The 26,155-nt window shown below is 34.3% G+C and overlaps 1 protein-coding gene across 1 annotated transcript; it reads right to left on the reverse strand.

Annotated features, from left to right (window-relative positions):
* Nucleotides 1-172: 172 nt before the first annotated feature.
* On the reverse strand, nucleotides 173-22,972 carry LOC110102517 (26S proteasome regulatory subunit 6B homolog). The gene is made up of 7 exons (XM_020830885.2): nucleotides 22,376-22,972; nucleotides 11,672-11,902; nucleotides 11,411-11,569; nucleotides 2,432-2,584; nucleotides 1,769-1,852; nucleotides 447-619; nucleotides 173-374 (listed from the first exon to the last, which is right to left on the reverse strand). The coding sequence occupies exons 1-6, from the start codon at nucleotides 22,871-22,873 to the stop codon at nucleotides 485-487; spliced, it is 1,260 nt and encodes a 419-aa protein (XP_020686544.2). The 5' UTR covers nucleotides 22,874-22,972; the 3' UTR covers nucleotides 173-374; nucleotides 447-484.
* Nucleotides 22,973-26,155: the final 3,183 nt, after the last annotated feature.

Below are 26,155 nucleotides of genomic sequence, written 5' to 3' on the forward strand. Positions count from 1 at the left end.
AAACAAATAAAACAAATTTGTACCTACCTATACTCTACAATGTGCAACATTTACATTGTTTGCAGTACATTTGTTTAGCACCTATTTGGCAAACAAAGCAATCAAACCTTCAAATTTCACATCCAAGGAGAAAAGCTTCAATAATCTGATTCGTAGCAGTACAAACATACAGTGGATAAAAGAACTAATAACAATCATTTCTAGAAAGTTCACTTCTACACAAGGAAGTTTAAATCTGATTCCTACCCAAAGAGTATTAAATTTTACCAGGCTCCAGAGATGTTCGTCCATGCATATTGTAGCATACAGTGCTACAGTAGGTTCGAAGCTTTAAAAACTGTTTGATAAAATTCTGAGTACAGTAACAACGCTTCCTGTGAATTCAACCAAAATCAATTCAAATGTCTAAGACTTGACAAAACAGTATGATGTATTCTTAGACTAGCCCGTTCCATTAAGTATGAAGCCATGTGCCCTAGGGCTTTTACTTGTAGAAATCAAAGTCTGTGTCAGGCTTCTTCACATTAGTTCGGTAGCCTTTCTCAAAGTCTTTGGGAAGGATGACATAACGATTTTTTCGGACGGCATGCATCCCAGCTTCCTGACAAATAGCTGCGATCTGCCAAAATGATTGAGCAGCAAATATACTGGCTTACACAGATGAATTAAATGAAAAGAGTGGAGTTCAAAAAAATAATTCCAAGAAACTAGTCGAGCTTATGCATCATCAGGCAGGCATCCATTGTAAAACAATTTCCAAGGAATCCACATTAATACTATAAATGGGCTTGAAATTTTATAACACTAAGAATAACTCATCCCATTTAAAATTTTTAAATCTCAGCCAATGAATTTATATTTGATAGCAATATTGAAGTAATTAAATTAAGGTTTTGTTTGGGACGGCTTTTTATTATTATTTAAAATGGAGTTTTAGTAAAAAAATTAAAGTTTTTTATCAAAATTCCGTTTTAAGAAGCAATAAAAAAGTTGTCCCAAACGAAGCATAAATCCAAACAGATGCTTCATCAGGAAAACATAGAAAAATTCAAAAAGACCAGATCACTCAACCTACACAATTCTTTTTTTTTTTTTTTTTTTTTTTTTTTTTTTTTTTTTTTGAGAAATCTGAATAAACCTGCCTATTTAGTCTTTTTGTGAAACGGCCCTAGTTTTTAAAATTTTGAAAATAAAGACAATAGTTTATACGCCTACTAAACAAGAACAATTAGCATTCTTAAAATCCTAACATGTATATGCCATATTTCCTTAATACCTTACAAATCTACAAAGGTTTCTTGAAATCTCAGCATATGACTGAACTTCTTTGAGCTCGGCTATTACTACCAGATTTTAGTTTATAAAACCAAGATTTTACTCCAGAGATCTTTTAAGGAATTCAAACATACTAGGTGTTAAACCCCCCTTCCACACATTCATGAATGCATGTTGATGAGCTTGCCAAGATTGGGCGATGGCTTCTCATATGACACAAGCGCACCGGCATATATATATCTATATATATGTTACTTACTAAGTTTTAAAACCAGAGTCTAATTTTATAGGGAGGTTTATGCAAAATTTCCTTCTTTGTCTAAGAAATGATAACATAACTGTTCAAATAAAGGTATCAAGGAACAAAAAAGACCATGTTAAACATATTATTTGCATGAGATGGAGTAGCTGCAATATTATAACATACAATGGTCATATAAAAAAACACACCCGCCGTAGACAAATTATTGAAATGAATGCAAAAACAACTAACCTCAGCTGCACTAATCTTATCAGGTCTAGAAACATAGTCTTCCAAATCAACCTCGTCACTAAGATTCATTTTTGCAGTGCAGACCTGGAAAATGAAGCAGCAGATGCAATTGATAAGCAGCAATTTCTTGTGCCAAGAAAACATACATCTACAAAGTCAATTATCAATATAGATTTAATATTTTCTAGCTATTTTATTACATCATTTCTTTTTGGATGCAATCAGAAGGTAACATGAATAAAAATTGTGCAAAATAGATTTAGCACCTCTTGCAATAATAGAAAAGAACAAATAAAGAATGATGGATTATAAAGCAAAATAGAATAACATCAGAAGAAGCAAAACAAGAAATGGATGAGGCCAAAGAAAGTTTAATGCGTGCCTACATTTCAAAAAATACAATAGCAACTTGAAAGGTGTCGTTTGTAGTAAGATAAACTGCAATCCACATAATCGAAAAGGCACATGTCAGCAGTAAATAGAGCAATGAGTTATATATAGCTCACAGAGACAAAGCCCAGCAATCTTATTTGCTAGAGAAAAAAGTTTGACACTTCCTAACGTCCATATACGAATATATTAATTAAAAGTAAGGTGTAAGTAACCTACGGGATCTGCTTCACTAACAGAATACAGCACCGGAAAGATGGTTGCATGGCTTACCTGAAAAACAAGCCTTTTCTGCCGCCTATCAGGTAGAGGGAACTCAATTTTCCGATCAAGTCTACCAGGACGTATAAGGGCAGGATCCAAAGTGTCAGCACGGTTAGTTGCCATTATGACTTTTACATTAACTGTTTGGTCAAAACCATCCATCTGCAAAAACAATAGTGAATGCTCGAATAATAATTTCAATCAAAAAAGTAATCAATATTATACTAATACAAGTCATGTGCCGCCAATAATTGTTTATGGCTCAAGCAAACTGATCAATTTCAAAACTGACAAAAGAAATCCCAAGAAATCATGTGACCCACGTCTCCAAAACATCCTCATGACATGAAAATTTATGAATCTGCACAGAAAAGAAAAGGTTTGCAGAAAGAACAACATATGATGAATGCCTCCAATTTGCCTATTCTCAAAATAATGAGTGCAATTTAAATATAAGTTAAGATTGTAAGTAAATAAAAAAATCCACGAAGTGCATAACAGCTGAACGAAAAATTGAGGATAAAAAAACAGATTCTCCGCGCTTAGCAAAGATAACTCCAACTATGAAAAACAGATTGGAATCAAAGATAACTCCAACTATGAAAAACAGATTAGAATCAAACGTTAACTAATGAGTTAGAACCAGTGATTTTCTAATGCTATTATATGATGAAATGCATGAAATCACATGCATAAGATCAAAATTTGAATTTAACAAACCGTCAACTAAAACAAATACTCAGCCCATTTGATGAAAAAAAAAAACACAAATAGTCCAACTAAGGTTTCAAGTATTTTTTTTATTTTTTTTTATGTAGGTGACTTTACCTACTAACTAAGGTTTCAAGTAAGCCATGCAATTTAATCACTTCAACTAACTATGAATTGGTTTATATGAGACGCACAAGCAAATTTAGTAAATGAAATGAAATATGCCATTTAAAAATAAATAATCCAATCATGTTTCCTAAAAGTTTGTGGTAATGCAAAGTTCATGCTAACATCCACATAATGCTTAATAGCGAATAGGCAAAGTCATGTAAAGTACCATATTATTTCTTTTCCTTTAGTCATTTGAAAAGGTTTGCACTGTGAAATAATTTGCTCTGCATTTCTTTTTAAAATTGGAGAGTCATGGTTATAGTTTTATTCCGTATAAAAATGTCAAGAAAGTAAATCAAATTAAAAAAAAAAAAAACATAGACATGTTCCCTTAAGAAAACAAGCATCATTAATCATGAAATATTTCTTAAGCATATATGATTCAACCCTTAATCATGATACATTAAATAACAACTTTACAAGCAGCATATTCTTCCTTAATATGATAAAATCTAGTTATCTTAAGTTTCATTATGTGTAAATAACAATCTTGCTTAATGCATTTACAAGTTTATTTTAAATCACATCATAATGTACAATGCATATATTTCCTCAGATATTCAACCCATTTAACGTGTTTATGCCCAAATTATGTTTCTATGAACTCAAACACTTTAACGGTTGATAATGGACAACATAGGACAAACATTTTTAGGCAACAAATAATGACTCCAATATCATAGTGTTTGTAAAACTTCATAATACTTCCTGTCATAATTTGAATATTTTTACTTTACATCATTCAATTTCTCAACCTCAAACAATTTGTTAAAATCAAGCAGTTTACGCAAAAGTGTTTGCAAGCCTCGCCTTAATATCCTTTAAAAAGCATGATTAGCAAATTATATCCATTTAATTCTGTCTTTAAATTATAAGAATCAAGCATTTAAAACAGATGGTTTATAAGTCTCTCCTTAACATCCTTAAAAATATAACCAATAGTTTTTTACCATTTAAATCCTTAAAATAATTTGTAATTTGCATCATTCCAAAACTAAATTTGATGAATCAATAGTCGATAGCCAGACAATTACTAAATCCACTTATAGATAGTAGCTAGACTAAGAAAGCTTTGATCTCATATACACTTGTAAATGTTGGTCACTTACTACTTGCTTTGACTTTATTAAGATCAATAGTTCACTTGACAGAATTAATCTAAAAAATGTTAATAGATAATGTAACAAAATAATATATTTTCATATTCACATATACTTAGAATTTGTAATATTTTAAATACTTTCTAAAGATTTTAGAAAAGATCATTTCTAGTCCTCTTATAAACCAAGATATCATCAAATGACAACTAGAAAATTTTCAATGAAAGGTCAAAAACATAATTTATGATTCTCAAAAAAGTAATTAGTGTATCAATAAATCTAAAAAGCATCGCCAATCATTCATACAATTCATCTTTAATTTTAAAAGTGAGTTTTCACTCATCTCCTCATCAGATCAATGTTTTAAAATATACCAATGCCAATCATTATAAACAATATACCATCCAAAATTTAGCTATAAAAAAATCAATATTTTATGATAATTTTTATTATTTATTCTAATATCCACACACAAACTCCAATTATAATATTTCTTAGGTGTAAATAATGCATGAACTACACAAAAACTCAAACTCTAATTAATAAATCATTTATTAAACAAATGATCTATCTTTTAAGCTCAACATGTTGAATTGAATACATCATATACTGTGGCATTCAATAATAATTATTCAAAAATCAAAGTAGAAATGCATATCTCCACTTTGCGGTAATTCATCATGAAGACCATCAAGATCATTTTTTAAAATTGCGCAATATGATGCTAGCCTTAAGGCCCATCTCAACTCAATTTCAGTGAAAAAAGTCTCAACTTGGTTGAGGCCTGCCTTAAGGCGCGCCTTGTCTCGCTAGCATGAGGCTTACGCCTCGCCTTATTTATATTATTTTTTATTTAAAACTTATATAAATCCTAAAGTAAATCTCCAACAAATCATACATTCATGCACAAGTCGAAACAACTTCCTCTCGATTGTCTTAACCTCCAGCCTGTTGCCTTCGCCACAGCCACCATCAAAGATCACTTGAAAATCGCACACCACCACCACCTCCTTCTCTAAAAATTTTGGAGTATTAATCTCATCTTTATGTTGATGAAAAATATTTATGGAAGCAGAGGTAACTAAAATATATGAAGAAGAATCATATTGGGAGGCATTGGACTCCACAGGATGAGACGAGGAAGAGACCAATTTGTTATGATGACAACTCAAATAAAAACCCCCTTAGTGATGATAGTACATATGATTTTCTAGTTGTTTCCAACTATTTCAAACTTTTTTAGAAATTAAATATGTATGGGTAGGGAACTGAAAATGAAAGAATTTGAAATTGAATTTAATGTTATACGATACTTTTATATAGTTTTTATATTTAATATTTTTTTCTCATGTAATATTTGTATTTCAATTATTTTTAATACAATTTATCACTTGTCATTTTACGTCTTATGTAATTTTTTGTTTCATATGTATGTCAATTTGCTACTTCATCGTTCAATAAAAAAATAATATGTTATCTTTTAACATATTATTTGGGTATTATATAAAAAATCATTTTTTAACCTTTATTTGCACTTTACACATTTTTTTTTTTAATTTTGAGGCTCACACCTCAAACGCCTTGAGGATTATGCCTCGCTTCACGAAAAAAATGCATCAATACCCAATTGCACAATTTTAAACATTGATCAAGATTTAGATCTTAAAATTATACAACACTTAATTAACAATCTCAAATACATGACAGCTTTAAACTTAATAACCACTAAGGCATAAATCACTTCTTTTATTCAACTATTTTTTTAAAGCATGTTGACTCAAAATATGCAAAGATTTCTTCACTTCATTAAAAGCACTAAATTCTTTCGCAATTAACAAATAAGTGTTCCTTCAGTTAGTACTTAGTAGGTTTTAAACCTAGTCTACTCCAATTGCTTATAAACACACAGGTATTAAAACTCTCAGAATAAATCACATTTAACTCAAACAACCAAGATCTACACAAAATATGCAACATTCATAAGAAATATATCATAGCAAAGTTTATCATTAAATGTAATAAGTTGAATGGGCACTAAATATTTTGTCTCAAAAAGTACAATTATATCTACCCAAGTTACTTTATAATGTTGTGGGTGTAATTTATGCTTAAAATTCATACAATAAATAATAAAGACTTAGTAGCAGCAACCATACAACTCCCACTATTAATAATGATTTACAAAGTTTATCACATACTTAAAAATATGCCTAAAATTAATTCTTTTTCAATTAGATTTAACTTTAGGAATAACAATAATGAAGCAAAAAAAAAAAATCAATCAAAGCATTTTCAAAATTTCCAATCTCATCATCAAATTTCTGAGCATTATTCCCTCATTAATTTCAATATCCTTTTACTTCATATCGATTAGTAAATTTGTACTAATATATTTGTTTGTAGAGTGACTATTTCATGACATTTAAAATATGCTTTAGAAATTTTTAGAGCCAAATACAGTAACAAGCGAATACTCCTTGTAATGCTATTTCTTTTTGATGAAATAGGTATAGCAGCCTTCGTTTGAATATTTTGAAGAAAATATACATTTTTATTACATGCAGTAACCCTTTTAGATGTATGAAATTTAACAACAACAATAACAATAACATTAAGCCTTTACCCACAATAACAACAACAATAACAATAACATTAAGCCTTTACCCACTACATGGGGTTGGCAACATGAATCATTTTTTCACCATTGTGTTCTGTTAAGAGTCAAATTCTCATTTAAATTTCATAAAAAAGGTCATTTCTAATATTTTCTAACAAAGTCTTTTTAGGTCTACCTCTATCTCTTTTAACATAGGTCAAATCTAATACATCTGCTCTCCTAACCGAGTCTTTAGAAGGCTGACATTTTATGTGACCAAACCATATAAGGCGGCTCTCTCTAATCTTATTTGCCACTAGAACTAGTCCAACCTTTTCATGTATATGCTCATTTTGCATTATATCTCTAAGAGTAAAGCCACTCATCCACCTGAGTATCCTCATCTATGCAACACTTAACTTAATTGTATGCTTCACTTTTAACGGCCAGCATTCTGCACCATAAAGATTGCAAGTCTCATCACTATCTTATAGAATTTTCCCTTGAGTTTGAGGGGTACTTTTCTATCACACAACGAGTAAAATCCAATGTCACTTAAGAAGAATGCTCAAGTGAGAATATTTGTTGATACTTCCTCACCTATTATTAACTTGGACACAACTTTCACATCGTGGAGAAAGGACTTCAACCAAAAAACTTTAGGTATATACAGAACATCTTCTTCTCCTCTTTTATTTTTGTTATTTAGAATTAAAAAAAATGCTAGGGGCTTTTCTAACTTAAGGAAAGAAAAGAACATTCTCCTATACAAACAGAGCTAAGGGCATGAAACAAAAAAAATATTTAAGTTTATGGAGGAGACCCATTTCGCTTTCATTCCTCCAGAGCCTTTTTTCCCTTCCTGATTGTTTATTTTTTTCAATGTTTTTAAAAATTTTATACCTTATTTGACATCATTTTGACCTTAGTTTTTATCAGTGGGATGGGTTTTCCCAACTTTTCATCAAAACAAAGTGAAAGAATATAATATGATGTTATCTTTCTTTTAATGTAAGTTGGTTTGAATTCAAATCTAAACCTAGAAAAAAAAATTCAGATCTATTATTTCAAACACAAGCTAAATTCATCTAGCTTATTCATGTATTTAGTTGCAATATTTGTTCCTTATTTAATATGTTAAATCATCAAATAATTGATCAAGACAATGATATATATTTCTTATAGAATAATTATTTCTTTTCAGCCCAGGTATTGTTGGTTTACAACATAATCTTTCACTTTATTTTTTTCATACTCATCTTATATATTTTAGCTTGCCAGTTTATTTTTGCAAATCTTACATGGCACTCAACAGGCACCACTTGTAATTCAAAGAAAATATCCAAATCTACTATCCAATAAAAAAAACACATTCATTTATATCTTTTATTGCATGTAGACGCATCAACTTCAATGCTCCTAATTATGTCATTATCTCTGTCATAAAGTTAACATCTATAGTTATCATAAGCTTCATTATCATACATCAGATAATGTCTGAAAGTCATATTGATCAATTTTCCCATGATGAATTATTGTCTTATAATAATATTAATATTCAAATAAATAGAACAACTCAGCATTAAGATTGGATTCAGCTTATGGTCCATGCAAGTGAAATTGATTCATTTCTTAAGAGTCAAATCCCTCCTTAACCTGATTTAATCTTTGACAATTTGATTTTTCTTGATGCGTAATTAACACAATTGATTTTTGAAAAGTTGTTAAAATCTCATACTTTTGATGATATGTTAATTGGCCATAATATTGAGCCCCCTTTATAGTTGACATTTTGGCACAACCTTAATTATAATACCAAAGCTAACGCCAAATGTCATAAACTGTAAGAATTCCTAATATTATATAATGTAATGCATGAAATTACACACACAAGATCAAAACTCACTATTCAAATAACATTAAATTAAATAATCTCATTTTTTTATGAAAATCAGAAAATATGCAAAATTTTGCCAAAATGGAAATTTAATGAACATTCAAATAACAATTTTTATGAGAAATTTGAGATCTTAAGAAGCCATACTTTGATCAAGGTTTACATAACAATAAAAAAATTTAGATTGTATAAAATTTGACTAAACTCAATCACACACACAAACAAATTATAAATTATGTCGATGAAAAATAACAAGGAAATAAATAACAAAATAAAAGATCTAAACTTCACATTGTTACAACGAGATGGTTCCTGCAAAAGCTTGCAATTAGAGGTGTCAATTTGGGTCAACATGTCAGGTTCGGGTCGAACCCGGATTGACCCAAGTTTGAACAGGTTGGCCCTAATGTGACCCATTTTTGCAAACGGTTATGGAAATCCAACTTTTTTATGAGAAATTTGAGATCTTAAGAAGCCATACTTTGATCAAGGTTTACATAACAATAAAAAAATTTAGATTGTATAAAATTTGACTAAACTCAATCACACACACAAACAAATTATAAATTATGTCGATGAAAAATAACAAGGAAATAAATAACAAAATAAAAGATCTAAACTTCACATTGTTACAAAGAGATGGTTCCTGCGAAAACTTTCAATTAGAGGTGTCAATTCGGGTCAACATGTCAGGTTCGGGTCGAACCCGGATTGACCCAAGTTTAAACAGGTTGGCCCTAATGCGACCCATTTTTGCAAACGGTTCTAGAAATCCAACTAGGACCCCACCCGCGCGGGTTGCTAGGTTGACCCGACCTAGCCCGCAAACACTAAATGGGCGTGACACAATTGCGTGCGGGCAGAGCCTGGCTGAGCGCGGTGAGGTGCTGGTTGTGCGGGTGGCCAGAGGCTGGGTTTTCGGTGACTTATGTTCGCCTGTACCAACAGCTATAGTGGTTTTCTGGGAGGTGGCCGGCGGGTTTGACGTTCTGGGAGGTGGCCGACGGGTTGAGAGGCGAGCGACGGCGGATATGAGCTGGTGGAAGAGGTGGAGGCCGGCGTGTATGATGTTCTGGGAGGTGACCTTGGGATGAGAGGCGAGCGATGCATGGAGAGGATAGGCGGAGATGAGAGATCTCGTGATTAAGGCGATTGACTTTGGCGAAGTCGTGAAGGCACCTCTGCGTAGAGCCGGGTTAAACGGGTCAACCCAGGTCATTTTCAGGTTTCCAGTTCAACCCAAACCCGAACCGACTTTTGAACCGGGTTGACTTGACGAACCCGAACCTGGCCCGTATGTTAAATGGGTTGACCCGAACCCAGAATTTTTCGGGGGTCAGGTTCGGGTCGGGTTTCAGGTCGTGTCAAATATTGACACCCCTACTTTCAATCAATACTTACACTGCAATTAAAGAATTTGCATCTAACCAATGCAAAAATTTGATAGGACAGTTGAGATTTCTTTAAGCAATAGTTATCATTTCCCCACCCTAATATCCCCTTTTGCAATCACAAAAAGACCCAAAGTTTGCAACCTCCCAAATCATAAAATGCTACAATACCAATCATACAAGTTATTGGAAATCAAATTCGCAGGATATCAAAAAGTTGAAAGGGCCAACACAAGTTTCAGTGAAAACATAATAAGCAAATCAAAAGTACCATCTTAAAGAAACATAACAAAAGCAGGGGCAGACTTAGTAGCTGAAGGGAACCAACTAGGACCAACAGTGACAGCAGCTAAACGAGAAAACCTAGTGAAGTACAAATCCAAAAAATTGGCACAAGCCAAAAAAATGAAACCAACAAAACCGGCTTAGAAAAGACAACAAGCTTTCAAGAAGATCGTCATCTTAGTCATGCTTTTTTAATTAGCTGAAATAGAAATCAGAAACTATGAAAATGGGACAACTAAAATAAAACCCCACAAAGTTCAGAATGTCAATTTAAACATCTCAACACTCACATCCTATATTTTGAAAAGTACAAACTTTAAAATTTGCATGGGAAGGATGCAATGCTCCTCTATTGTTTGATTGACTCACAATGCTTCACTCTACCTAAATCAGCAGAGACATTGACAATAGAAGCTAGGGTGGAAGACAGAGGAGACGGTTCAATATCTTGAGATGGCAATTATAGCCAAATTGGTCAACAACATTTGATTTAGCATTGGATTTCAAAAGGACATCTGATCAAAAATCCTTGCTACAAAAGCTCCGGCATGGCAGAACAGCTTATTAAGGTCAGCTAGCCAACAAAAGTTGAATGAGTCAAGTATCCTTTCGGGAAGAGCATTCAAACACTCGAATAACACAAAAAAGAAAATGATGGATGTTGGTGGCCATATGGTAAGTATGTAGATAGCAATTTTATCTTTAAAGCCAAGTAAACAGGTGCCTTTTTTCAAATGACGAAACTGCTGGGATGGTATTATTTTGCAGGTTTGATTCAATCAGTTATTAGAATCACGCCACTTGTTAAAATTGAGATATTTTTCGTACAAAGTATACCTGATTCAGGAGCTCCATAAGAATACGCTGAACTTCCCTATCTGCTCCAGTTTGTGCATCAAAACGTGCAGTAGCAATGGCATCCACCTCATCTATAAATATAATTGCAGGTGCATTCTCTTTAGCAAGGCGGAATACATCCCGAACCATCCTCGGTCCCTGGAAATAGAAACAACCAGTTGTCAATTGAAGAATGATACGACAAAACAATACATACCTCACCAAGTGTACTACAGCAGACAGGCTAAGCTGGGAACTTACCTCACCCAAGTACTTTTGAACAAACTCTGAGCCAACTACTCTAATAAAAGCAGCAGTCGTATGATTAGCCACAGCTTTAGCAAGCATGGTCTTCCCAGTACCAGGAGGACCATAAAGAAGAACACCTCTAGGTGGGTCAATGCCTATTTGCTTGTACAATTCGTGATGTGTAAGGGGTAACTCGACAGCTTCACGAATTTCCTGTTTCTGAATATCACAACCACCAATATCCTGTACAACAAAGAAGGCCATATGGTTCAGTTTTCAAAAGAGAGGGCATAATTTATTAGCCAGTAACCAAGGGCAGAATAATTTAATGTGTGAAACAAGTTAAAAAAATAAACTGGTCATGTTAGATGTCTGATAGCATTGCTTAATATAGTGTACGGTAAACAAGCTCTTTGTAATATGAGGCTATGGCGGCATCCATTAAGCCCTAGCAAGGAAAGCTAAATGAGGTCAAATTAAGACGAAAACCTTGCATTTGTTGGAACGTCATGCAGTGAGTACGCCCTTTATACCATAACTCTGGTCTACCTAACATAATCACCATCTTAACATACTCAAGTCCACAAGAACGTTACTGCCAGATTATGCAACATGGGCTGGTGCAAATTATTAAGGTCATACTAAGTTTCTGTTGATAGTGCTCTAAGCTTCATCAATCAGATCCAACTACCATGATGATCAAACTTTCAAGAGATATTTGCTTTATTTGCAATGAGTTTATGTCCTTTTAATGCTTATTCATATATTTCAACGGTTTGCATGAGTTTTTATCTAAGAAGTCCTCAACAGTATTTTGACAATGAGTATACAGCAAAATTGGGTGATTTAAATGTTGAGAAAGTCACTGAATTTCATAAGAAAATGTTTGTCAATGGTGAATATGATGAACAACAATGTAATCACGGTATGGTGAACACCAAGATTTATGTGGGTGACTTAAATGCTCTCATTAGTATTTTGACTGAGCATATAACAAAAATGGATGACATAAATATAGGGAAAGGGGCCAATTTTCATGTGAAAGCTTTAGTCAAGAGTGAATATGATGGATAACAAGACAATCACATTAGAAAACACCAAGATTTACGTGGCTTAGCTTAAATAAAATGGACAACCATAGGAGAATAGAATGGATCCGATCAATTATATAAAAGCCATAAAAAAAGTATAAAACAAGAAAAACCATCAACTCTGCTCAAAACCGAAATGCACCCTCTCAAATAAAATAAAAAAAAGGCTTCAGGTCCCTCAAAGCAAATGAGAAAAAAATAACTAACGAAAGAGAGAAGACAAAAGAAAATGAAACAAATACAAGCAAGTTATCTGCTTCAAAAGTTCCTCAAAATTTATATCCCTATGGATTTTGCCCATATGTTCTAGTGTAGTGGTACTTCTAGTTCATCAAGAAAATACCCATCACCACAAACATCAAGTTTCCTTGATTCCTTCTATTTCCTCTTCCTTTTCTTCTTTTAAAAATACTTCTCAGTTCAATATTTCTCTCCAGCCAAAGTTTTAAAACTTCCCCAGTTTTCAAAACATCAATCTGCTGGTACTTCATCAAGTTTATAGATACCCACTGCTAATGCTCAATCATAAAGCATCAATGCACTGCACTTCACACCACCTTGCATGCCCCTATTGTTGGGGATGTGGAAGAAATAAACCACGCAACAAAACAAACAAGAAAGTAAAAGCAGCGAAAAAAAAAAAACACTAGGAGTCTAGGATTTAATATAGAAAACCCCGAAATAGGGAAAAAAACTACGGATCCAAACTACACCAAGAAATTCACTATTAAAATTAGGAGAAATAAGTACAGATCTATCTTCTCTATTGCTCTCTCGTTGCTTCTCTTCTCTTTTTCACCGTTCTCACACTCAAAACAAAAAGAGAGAGCCTAGCTAATAACACCAAGGGGCACCACTCTTGAGAAAAAGAAGAAAGAAAATCGTTCAGTCCGCCTCGAAACGCTGCGGCGTCAGTTTGGAGCGTGCGGTGCTCAAATCTCTAATTTTGCTCCGTCTAACAATGTTGTGGCGCCCAAACCTGCAGCGCTGCAGCCCCGAACCTAGAGCATTGCGGCGCTCCGCTCACTGTCATTTCTCTTAGCAAATCCGTAGCACTTGGACGCTAGGTTACACTGCGCCAGGGTATTGCACGGGAAAAAAAAATTCGGGCACAAAGCACCTAAACCCAAGCAGGGGGAGGATCCCCCGCCCCTCCAGTAAGCACGAGAAATTGACTTGAGGCCTGAAGTAGCAGTACAATCCAATTGAACGACACAATCAGATTTCACACAGCCTAAAACCTATATATATATATATATATATAGGGACTGCACCCCAGCGGAGGGGCTAGTGGGGCACGTGCCTCCCCTCCAAAATTCATTTTTTTTCAGCCCTCGCGTAGACGTTCAACCCGAAGGTCGAAGCTCGGCTCCGGTCTGCGGTTCCGTTCGGCCTGCTCTCTACAAGTCACAACCTCCCTGTTGTAATAACATAAGGGAAGGACCGTCGATTTTAAAGGTTAGTAATAGTAATGGCATCTTCCACTCTTCCGTTTTTGTTTGTTTATTTCCTGCTCAAATATAGAACTTCAAAGATTTTTTTTTTTCTCATTTGGTTTCTTTGGCATATTGTCTAGACTTTTTAACCAAAACAATTTGAATATTTAGACATTCTTTCATTTTTAATTCAATTTGGGCATTCCCACTAAGGCTCTAAACTTGCCCCTAAAAAAACCAGATGTAGCCAATGTTTTTTAGGTGGAATATGGATTCAATTTGTGAGAAGAAGCATCCATGTTCTTCTCTCTTTTTTTTTCTTTAGCAAAGCTACAAGAGAGAGAGCAAAAATAATGGTTTTAGTTGCTCTTGTATTAGCAAATGTAAATTAATAGGATTAGTATGAGGACTTTTTGTCTTCATGTGCAGTCGCTTCTCTCAATGTGCCGCCAACCCCCCCCCCCAAAAAAAAAATGTTTATGGCTCACCACTGCTGCACCCATGTTTATAGAAGTCTGACGAGGCAATTTCAAATTCAAATCTAACTTTTATATAAAAATACCAACATAAATTTTAAATTTAATTTTAGCTCAAAAAACAAATAACTAATTAGTACCTAAATAGATCTTTTGAAATCTTTGACTAATCCTAACAAATTAATGGGTTAAAAAAACCTAACATTAGAAAAAGCCTCATTTTACAAATGTAATATTATTTCAAGTTGCAAGTATTTTGGTTAACCTTAGTCCTTCCCTCTATTCTTCCTTTTTTACCATGATTGGTTAAGCTTTTCCTAGGGTTCATCTTCTCTCTCCCTTTAAAAATAATCATCATTCTATACATGACTGCTACTCAATACTATTGGCAGCCTTCCCAAACCATCAATCTTCCGGTCTCTTAATTTTCTTGATATTGCCTGTATATTCGTCAATACACTTTGCATCATAGATATAACATAAAATTAAAGGAACCATCAACAATTTCCTTTCAAGATAATGAAACGAGCACATGCTTGAGATAGTTAAATAAACAAATGCATATTGCCTTTAGGAAACTACACATAGGTTCATGATTCTCAAAGATATTGAATGGCCTATTTAGAGTTTATCTATTTATTTCCAAAGAGGCAAGCATTTTTTTTAATGGAATTTGTTTCACCATGTTACATTGCGTTGGAAATAAAAATACACAAGTGTGTATATATAACATGTAACATGCATACCAATTAGACAAAAGTATTAGATCAAATAACAAATAACGACCAGAATTCAAGAAGAAAATAGGGACTGGAGAGATAAGAATGAAAGCATACAAAGGTAGATTCTACAAAAGATTATTATGCCAGAAGCTTCAATTCATTCTCCAAACTATCAATTCCTCCAAAGAAAATATTAAAAAAAACTAAGAATGAAATCGCATTTTTTCTCTAAGCATCCATTACTCTGGCAACTTCAATAAAGCTATTTCTACGGAATATTCTAGCAGGTGCATTTCACACATGCTAAAAGCTACCAAAGCATTCATGTGTTAATTAATAAGTATTGGATACCAATAACATTCAGATGCTCAGACCTTTTAGTCCTAGCATGTAAGAACATTGGCTTGAATGACAGACTCACTCCAATCATATATTAATTGCTGAAGAAAATTCAACCCATTCCATGTGAGCCTGCTAGACATTTAAGAGAGTGCCTCATAATTATTATGCTATGAGATTGATTAAGTGTAATTTAATATATTTTCCTTGATGTTGTGCCAGTGTTTATTTAGACCTAAGGTCAAGATTTCCTATGATTGCAAGCCCTAATAATCAATTATCCCTCCCGCTTGTAAGGATGAACGCTTGATTAGAGAAGTTGCTCAGGCTAAATTTTAGGATATAGATTTAACGTTTACGATTAAATTTGATTGAATGATGACTGGGTAGGGTGATGAGAGTAAATTCAATCACAAACTCATGGATTATCAGACTGAGTTTACCAATAGACCCAATGTAACAATGTCAATAGATTGTAGGCTGCAATGACCAAAAAAATTGATTAGCAATCATGAGTCATCTCATCTCAGATATCCTCATTAAAATAGGTAGATATACAAGTGTGTGAAAGACATAACTTCAATATTAATGTCAACTCTTTTATTTGCAAAGGGCCAATGAGTAGCTTAAAGGCACAAACTATGGTTACTTGCACTTCAAAGGTGCTGGATAAGACTAACAAGAGCTCAAAGGCATGGTGTGAGTATCAATTATTCACAAGTTTTAACTTGACTCAAAGAAACGTGTCTAAGACACATGTTGGATTTTTTATTTATCTGTTTTTAATCAATGGATTTGATGTTTGATTGGTGGGTTTATTAACAGGGGAACCAAATTAAATTCAATTTGGGATGATGCTTAAATTAATTAGAAGGCCCAAGTTTTAATTCAATGGATTTGTTGGTAGCGTCAAATCAAATAAATTGGGATGACGTATACATCCATTTTAAGGCCTGTCTTTTGATTTAGTGTGTTTATTAGTTTGTGCTGATCAAAAATAATTGTGGCCGAGCTGACATATGTTGGAAGATCCATAATTAGGCCTAATAGCCTTAAGAACGAGGAAAGCTTAATGATGGTTAGTTGTCATTTTAATTGGGATAAGATTTACAGTCACCTATTATGCATCATTAGGGTTCTTGATTGTGTTTGATATTTAGCATTAACTTGAATGGAAATATATAGCTAACTGCCCTATTTATAAGTTTTCCATAAGGTCAAAGCTTACAATCACAAATTTCATCATGAATATAGATGGAACTTATAACTCGGATATTGAAATCGGCCCAACAGTGCTCGAGTTCAAGATAGCTAACTTAATAAAAATCAAGTTAGGTTTGGGTCAACCCAAAAAATTGAACTTAATATGTTCAATAAGTTAATATTTTCTTTATTTTTCAATAAAATCTTAAACTCAACTACAACTTTTTGCTATCTTTATGAGTTGATATTTACAAACAAGTCATCAACTCATCATGTCCAGCTTGTGTTGGGTTGGTGCTAACCCAGCATACTTAAATGCTTATTGTGTCGGGTTAAGTCAAGTTGAGGCTTACTCAAATCAAGTTAAAGTTTAATCATGTAGAGTTTGGATAAATATTTTCAAAACATTTAATAAATGGGTTAGATTCGGTTTGACTTTATTCAGTTTGGATCTTTTTTAAGTTGAACTCAAACCTAAACCAATAACCCAAATTAGCATTTGTACTTTCAACCAAAGTGTGAACCAATCATGAGGTTCAACTAAAGATACCCAAGGCCAACAAGAGCAAGAATAGGAGCTTAGATCCTTTACTCCACTCAAATTAACATCCTTATGGCAATTCAAAATGAAGTTTTATCAAACAATTAAGCACTAAGATATCTTAGGAGTGAAGATCAAACAAAATATTGTCATCACCACCACGGGTGCAAACACACTCCAAAGGATTGTCATCAACTTAAAGAAAAAAATAAATGTCTGATCTTGCATGTACACTTACGACATTTCCTTCAAAAATAACAGCCATACCCTCAACAAAACCAACAAGAATACCACTCAAATCTTCATGGACAACAAGCAAATAATTGTTTAATGGTTGGAACCATTAAAAGAATTGTTAGCAACCATAATTTTAACATGAATATTTTCTCTTAAAATTCAGTTGAGCCTTTAGAGAAAAGATATTTGAATCTAAAACACCATTACATTTGATGACGCTAACTTTGATGGAATTTGAACTCCACATCAGAATGCTCTAATAGCATCTATTGGAAAGAAACACCACCCACCATGTGTAGATGATACTAGCGGATAATGGAAACATAGTTGACTTTCCTTTTATTAATATTCTTTGCCTAAGAGCAAATACAAGCACCTTTAAGACCACTTCATGGCTTTGCTAAGAGTATTGTTAAAGTGAAGGACACAATTAACTTACCCGTAACAACTTCTAATTTGAGGTAATGAAAATGAAGCAAGCAAAAAAATGATATCTTGATAGGCCTCTACAATGCATCTTCCAAGTTACAACATCTCTTCCTCTTTTAAAACCAAAGTTCCCAGGCTTGCAAGGAGTCAGGGAGATGCACGACAACCAAATCAAATGTCCAATCACAGTAATACATATTATCAATCTTGAGTAGCTATAATCCTAAACATTGAGAATTTTGATCTCAGTGATGAGATCGTCTTACGATGAGATACCTCGCCTCAGTAAAAGACATCATAAAAAACCCACCACACAAGAATGATCTCACTGAAACAATATAATTGTGTCACTCTCTTCCCAAAAAGAGCAAAGGAGCTACATCGAATTCTTGAATGTCAAATCTGACGTTTTTTGCTTGGCCCTTGAGCAAACATGCCTAGGATTAACTCATAAGTTATCACACACTCCCAACATATCAATGTCAAATAAAAAGCAACATGGCAAAAGAAAAGAAATTCTGCCCCTAGGCAATCCCTCGCTATTGAAGAAGTAGACAAATTACTAGCCACCAACTTCCTAAGGGAAGCATACTACCCATCATGGTTGGCAAATGCTCTTTCAAAGCATATTTAAGAAAACATAAGATCCATTTTAAACAATACCAAATGCTCTTTTAAAACAAATTGAAAAAAAATGGTGGCTTTCATGATAAATAATTGAGGAATTGAGGTCAATCCGAAGAAAAGCAATCCCTCCTCATGGAAACCAAGATCAATAAATGACATGCAAAGATTGAATGGGAGAATCATAGATCTTTATCATTTCCTAGTTCAATCAACTAAACTTGCATCTTCAATTCATTAAAATCCTGAGAACTTTGCAAACTACTTTTCTTAGATCTGATGAATACCTATAAACTTTTGCATAGCTCAAAGTATACCTTGCCACTCCTCTACTTCTCTCCAAACCTATCTTAGGGAAGACAATGATCTCTACCAAGCTTTCTACAAATAAGCAATAAGATCAATCTTGGTGTGCAAGGAAGATATAACCCATATACAACCTAGTAAGTAAAATACTTATAACAGAATGACCTTGTATTAGCCAACGCAAATTGTAAACTTGAGTCATACTTCCAAGCCCATACAATGATAGTGCTAAGATAACTCCCACTTGAAGCCATATTCCAAATGCTAGCATCTCAAACTAATTAGAAAATGTTCTATAGAACATGGCAAATTTGATGTTCACTTTAAGCCCTGACCAGATATGAATTCCAAGTGTCATCAACTTCATGATTGACTGCACTTGGTCACAAGTTGAGCCATGGCTTCCTCTAGCGTCAAAAACTCCATGATGATCAATACATGTTGATAGATCCTCATGAATCTCACGTTGTGGAGCTAGCTTACTACTAGTCTTCCCTAAGTAAAGAATTTAGAATATAGACTTCACTTCGCATTCCCAACAATCGCTTGAATGAAGCCCGATTTATAGGATTGCCTTAGATTTCCACGTCCAGTGTTCGAAAATATATTCGGACGCTCAATAAAAAAGATTATAGATTGAATGAGGCTTCCAAGACAAAAATTTAGAACTTGCACAATATATCACCAACCAACTCACCCGTAACTCAATTTCATGAATATGAATTGATCGAAGCCCTAAGGGAAGAAAATATATGAGTTGACACTAATATAAAATTAGCATCATCCCCAAAAAAAAGATAGACACTAGCAATGTAATATAAAAGAATTTTCTTATCCTAGCATCATCACCCCCTCCTCCACCTATGCACAAATCAATGTTATTGATGCATCCCTATAATGTTGTTGGATAGAATCCTTAATCTTTTATTTAAGGGAAGGTAAACTCCCTTATTATACTAATGTAGCTTTTTACCTCAAATAGTCAAACGTAGTGCCAGTTAGAGCATACTAATAAATGGCGTGTTCTACAAGAAAGCCTTTGTCAATCCATACTCCAAGTATTGGCCTCCCTCAAAGCATGTGATAGTGATAAAATTACTTCCAGGCTTCCAGCATGAATCAAGTATAAATTATTTACAAGTATGTATATATATATATATAACCATCTGCAATTTGTGATATGCATCTAACTTGACCTCAATGAGTTGTCATTCAGAAATTTAAATCTAAAGATTGTGCTTGTCCATATGCATTAGCCCTAACTAAAAGGCCCTTAAACGGGAATAACATAGGTATTCAAATAAAATTTAACTTCAGATTTGTAACTGGTTAACTTTTTTTCCAAAAAAGGTATTAGCGTGCCTTAAATTTAAGCTAAAGTATGTACATTCACAACAAAAAAATAACAAAAATAAATGCTGATTTGTCCTTTAATTGGATAAACTTTAGTCCTTTCTATAATGAAATTGTTATAAAGATATACATCACATAAAGAAGGAAAAAGAGCAATCTGCTCAGATTGTTACTAGTAGAAATTTATAATTAAGAACAAATCAAACATAGTTAGAAGATCAACATAACCTTTATATTTTAAATAAAAAATAAACTGAAGATCCACTATAATCTAGCCCAAAATTGAGACCAAAAAATACACAGGCTATTTATACCCACTGTAGAAACCAAAATATTAAATGGTTTTCAACTACCATCACACAACACTCAAACACAATGAGCAATGAGAAACCACAAATGAAAATAAAATTACAGACCATAAGAAGTGGTTGCTTGATGTGCCTAAACAAATCCCAATGCCAAGCAATTGCTTGGGACGACAAATTAGCCATATCCTCTACTGTCGAAACAATGCAAGCATATTATTATCAAGATAAAGCCTGTACATAAGCACCGATCAAAATTATAGAAAACATGAGTGAATAGCCTAGGTATTCAAGTAAATTTCAACTAAAATTTTTAAGTGATCAAATTTTCCCAAAAAGTGGTGGGACTCAATTTCAAGATCTAAGGATTGCATTCATATAAAAAAATCTAGCAAAATAATACCACCAATTCCCTACTCGTTTAATAAACTCTAGTCACTTCTATAATAGAACTTTTACAAAGATATACATGCCACATGAAAAAAAAACTAGAAATCCATGTAGAATGCTACAACAATAAATCTCTAATTAACAACAATCCGAACAATGTGAGAGAATTAACATAAACCTTCTACAATTTAACCCCAAAAACTACCAATATAATCTATCCCAAACTCACAACTGGAAAACATGAGGGCTACGTAAGCCTAGTGTAGAGACCTGTGTACAAAAATGTCACTCAATTGTTATCACATTGCAATCATATATTGAACAATGAGAAACCATGCATGAAGAAGATATTAAAGACCATGGAAAATTATTCCTTGGTGTGCTTAATCAGGACACCACACCATAATTGCAAGCAACAGGAAACAATTGGTCATATCCTGCTAATGTCAAGACAGCACAAGCATATTAATTAAGCAAAAAAAATTCTAAGTTCAAGGCATGGGCCGCCAGCTGGTTTATACGACAAGAAATTTTGGAAATATTGCCTTAATATATACCTATATATAACACTCTCTTCTAAAGACCTATCTATATCGAGCCTCATGTGACAAAACTTTCACAAATGAGTTTGGCCAATCGCTCTTCATAATTCAATTATTCACAATTTCACATATCTAAATTAAATACATAACAAGAATATAGATATACATGTTGTAGAAAGACAATTGTCCCCTCAAAAGTGAGCTTGAACTAAATTTTTTCCGTAGATGATGAAATATTAGTCCAATGTCATTTCCAATAACATAATTCTGTGCAATCAAATGATTTTTTGAGCCAGAGCCAAGCAACTCAGCCACCAGGTTTCCTCCAACATAGTCGGGTCTTTACAACCAGAAAAAAAAAAAAACCCCGAAATTAGGGCTGTCCTCCCACCACAGAAAAAGACAGCATCTCAGATTAACTAAATAATAGGATGTTTAACTTTGCATTGATCCAAGTTTCAAAACCTGCATTAGAATCAAATTTAAAAGGTGGTCCTTAATCACATCTCCAACTCTTATCCAAACCAATGGGCACTAGGTATCACTTGCTTCAATTCATGCGATCCAAGAAAAAAGGTACAAAACTCACTCAAACCCATATGCAGGCATCCTAATTAACACACCCTAGAACAATCGGATGTAAAGATCTTAGGAAACCCTAACCTAAATCCCAAGGGAAGCGCACAATAATCAAACCAAAATAAATGTATGGCTTCGCTTACGTTGTACGTTACGTCTGGTTTCTCCGACTGGCTGAGGAGAGAAATACTGGAATCGGCCTCAGGCGGTAGTACGTCGACAAGGGCATTAGAATGTCGGTGGAGAGCAACAGACGCAGACGGCTTAAGCAGCTCACGGTTAATGGTGCTGAGAATTCGAACATAGTAGTTTGATCCAGTGGTTGACCCGACGATGCCGTTGTTTTGATCAACCATTTCCATGAACTGGCCGATGACGAGTGGCACGGACTGGATCCGCTTGACCTCCTCCTGCGCCCGAAGTAGCTCCCGTTTTAGGTTCTTATGCTCATCTTTGACGTATTCTTCCTGGATGTTGATGAACTCGAGCTGTCGCTGGAGGGATTTGAGGCGGCCATATAGATCCTCCTCCTCGTCACCAGAGAGGATTGCGTCCGTCCGCACAGCAGAAAAGCTCGCTGGTGGAAGATCTGCCGGCGTCGGAGTGGGCTTCGGGTCGAGGACCATCGGCGTAGAAGCCATGACACGCCAGTTTGGAGAGCGTAGCCGCGTTTCTTCGGCAAGGGGTCGATTGAAGAAAAACGAAAATCGGTTCGGCTATATTGCTACAAGCAAACTGCTTGTGTATAGGCAGCGGCGTGAATATGAAATATTTATAAAAAAAAAATACATGTTTTCGTAAGTTTTATTTTAGAGTTATTTACATGCATGTGATTTTATTATATCTATATTATATATTTAACACTAAAAAGTTAAATATTACGGCGGAACTATCATTCAAACATTAATTTAACAACCAAAACACCACTCCATCTCCACTAACCCTCACTCCATTATTTCTTCCAACGTGAGCTATTCTTTCCGCGCGAGAATTCTCTCTTCCCGTGTAAGCTATTCTCCTGCACGCTTCTCTCATGAGATGCTCTACTTTCTCTCGCGCAATCCAACTGCTCGCATCCAAATTCCACCATGCATCCTCATCATTCCAACGAGCATTAATCTTGCTATTCTTTCTCGCATCAGATTTTGCATTATGTATGTATTTCTGATTACTTGTAGTGTCCGATTTTGCTGTGCTATTCTATCTGTCGTTAGACTTTGCATAGTATATGTATTTTCTCATGTCAGACTTTGATTTGTTATTAGGTGACATCCTTAAACATTTATTTACTTAGCATTCTGAATGTGCTTTATGTAGGCTTTTTATTGTGATAGTCGGACCCAAGAAGTCTTATTTAGCATTATGTAGGTTAATTCTGTAGGTTATTTTAGTAAGCATTATGTAGGTTCTAATTTGTTTAAATTAGTGTTCTGTAAATAATTAGGTGTATATGGGTACATTTTGAAGAAGCATATGTGATTTGTCTTCTGTAATTTATATAGGTGTATATGGGTGAATTATGTAAATTTAATTATTCTAATGATTTGGTGTTTGATATGTCTTTATATTATAGCTTGAAGTTAAGGAAAAATGACAAGCGTGTAGCATAATTCAGTAATGTAGGATTATGGTGACGAAGTAGAAGATGTTTTATGTGGAGATAAAAAAGAGCATATTTTTCTTGCATTTAAATTTGGAGGATTTTGGGTTGACACGAAAGACCAATCTAGAAAGAACTATAATGACGACGAACAAAGAATTGCCAAACTTAAGAAAGGACATATCAATATTTTCATGATTAGAATAGAGATTGTTAGAATATGTCCATGGCTTAAAGGGCATCAATATAACATGCATTATCACATATAAAGAACATCACCCGAGGAGTGCGAAGTAATAAATTCAGATGTTGATGTGAGCCAGTTGGTAAAATTATCGAATGAGAATTTACGTGCCGAGATAGTTATCTCACTACAAGAAGTAGATGAAGATCAATCAAATTCTCACCGTATGGGGGTTGAGAGTATTGAACACATTATAAAATGTTCTATTACTCAGAATGATGGTTTTCCAAGAATTCAAACTTCAAGTTTTGCAAATATCACTCCTGTTACATTTTTTAATAATGCAACAAGTTTCAAGAATGCTCTGTGATCAGTTTCCATTTAGGAGAACTTTGGGGTGATGATAAAAGTCAGTTATACGAAATGCATCATTGCGACATGTTCCTATCAAGATTGTCAACGGAGAATTCGAGCACCCTATGTGAAGACACTCAAACTTTTCAAGTTAGGCGAGTTGAAGGAGTACACACATGCCCAGGGATAAATCGTGAAGGGAAGCGGTTGGCCACATCAGCATGGGTTTGTCAATGAGATTCAGAAGATAGTAAAGATATCCAGAAATTCCACCAAAAGAAATAAATAGCAATATATAGAAAGAGTTTGTGTAATCATAACCTTATATGAAGTTTTGGATGGCGAGAGAGAAAGCTCGTGATGTCATATTTGTCTTAGTTGATGACATCTATAAATGGGTTTCAATATTGACACCAGAACTACTTGATAAAAACTAAGGATCGCATATAACATATACATTTAATAGTATTAACAATTCTTTTTAGAGGTTTTATGTCAGTTTCAAGGTGTGTGCTAATGAATTTCTTATTGGGTGCAGACCACTTGTAAGTTTGGATGCATGTCATCGCAAATCTAAATATTTAGGTGTGCTTTTATTGGCCTAATCACTTGATGGAAATAATGGCTTATTCACATTAGCATATGTTATTGTTGAGATTGAATCCAAACATACATGGTTATGGTTTCTTCAAAACTTAGGAGAGACAATTGGAACTACCTTAAAACCTCTTTGTTTCATATCCGACATGGAGAAGGGTTTGGGAGAGGCAATTAGAGATGTATATCCCGAGGCTTAGCATAAATTTTGTATTTGACATTTGTGAAAGAACCTTAAAAAAAATTGTTGCAAAGATGAGCAAAAAGTCCAAGGATTGGTTTGAGTGGTTGTTAATGCCTATAATAATATAGAGTGTAATAGGGGTGTAAGTGAACTGAGTCGGCTCGTGAGCCGGCTCGAGCTTGACTCATTTATAGGCTCGAAAGTAAGCTTATTGAGCTCATGAGTCGAGTTCAAGCTTAAACTCAAGCTCATTTACTAAGCTCGAGTTTGAACTTGATTGAGACTCGGCTTGTGAGCCCTTGAGTCAGCTCGATTTAACCTAAACCCGCTTAATATCGCCTAAACCTGCTCAAATTCGAGGCATATAATGCTTGCCGCTTAGCTCGAGAATCAAGGCAATTGCGTCTTACTGCATGCCCATGGGAAGAGCGAAAGGGATGGGACAGGCAATCTGTCACGGACTGGATACCAACGGGACCGTGGACGCGACCGTTGCGGAAGATGCATGAGGCTCATGAGTTTCAATGGCGGGTGAATTTGAGCAACTCAATGAGCGGCTTGATGAGCCTGTTTCAGTGTTGCGAATCAAGATCGAGCTCGAATCGAGTTAGAGCTCGATATTGGACTCATGAGTTGAGCTCGAACACCCCCAGACTTGAGCTCGACTAGACTCGTTTACACCCCTAGAGTGTAACAAGAAGCTTGCTAAACTTAATGACTTGAGCATGATTGTTTACTCGTATATACCTTTGTTACCATATAAGTGGTCAAGAAGTCAATTCATGATAGGGATGTGTCATGCTGATAATACAAATAATTTTACGGAATGTTTTAACTCATGAATTATTGATGTTAGAACCAAACCTACAGTTGACCTCATTAATATGATTCGGGGAAAGCTTACGGAGCAAAGAGCTAAGTGAAAGATGATTAGCATGACTTGGCCGCATGAGTTAGTCCCAAATGTAGAAGAATATATTAGAAATATCACAACAAGGAAAGAT

This window comes from Dendrobium catenatum, unplaced genomic scaffold, assembly GCF_001605985.2.
Source record: "Dendrobium catenatum unplaced genomic scaffold, ASM160598v2 fragScaff_scaffold_1117, whole genome shotgun sequence".
Classification (NCBI taxonomy): domain Eukaryota; kingdom Viridiplantae; phylum Streptophyta; class Magnoliopsida; order Asparagales; family Orchidaceae; genus Dendrobium; species Dendrobium catenatum.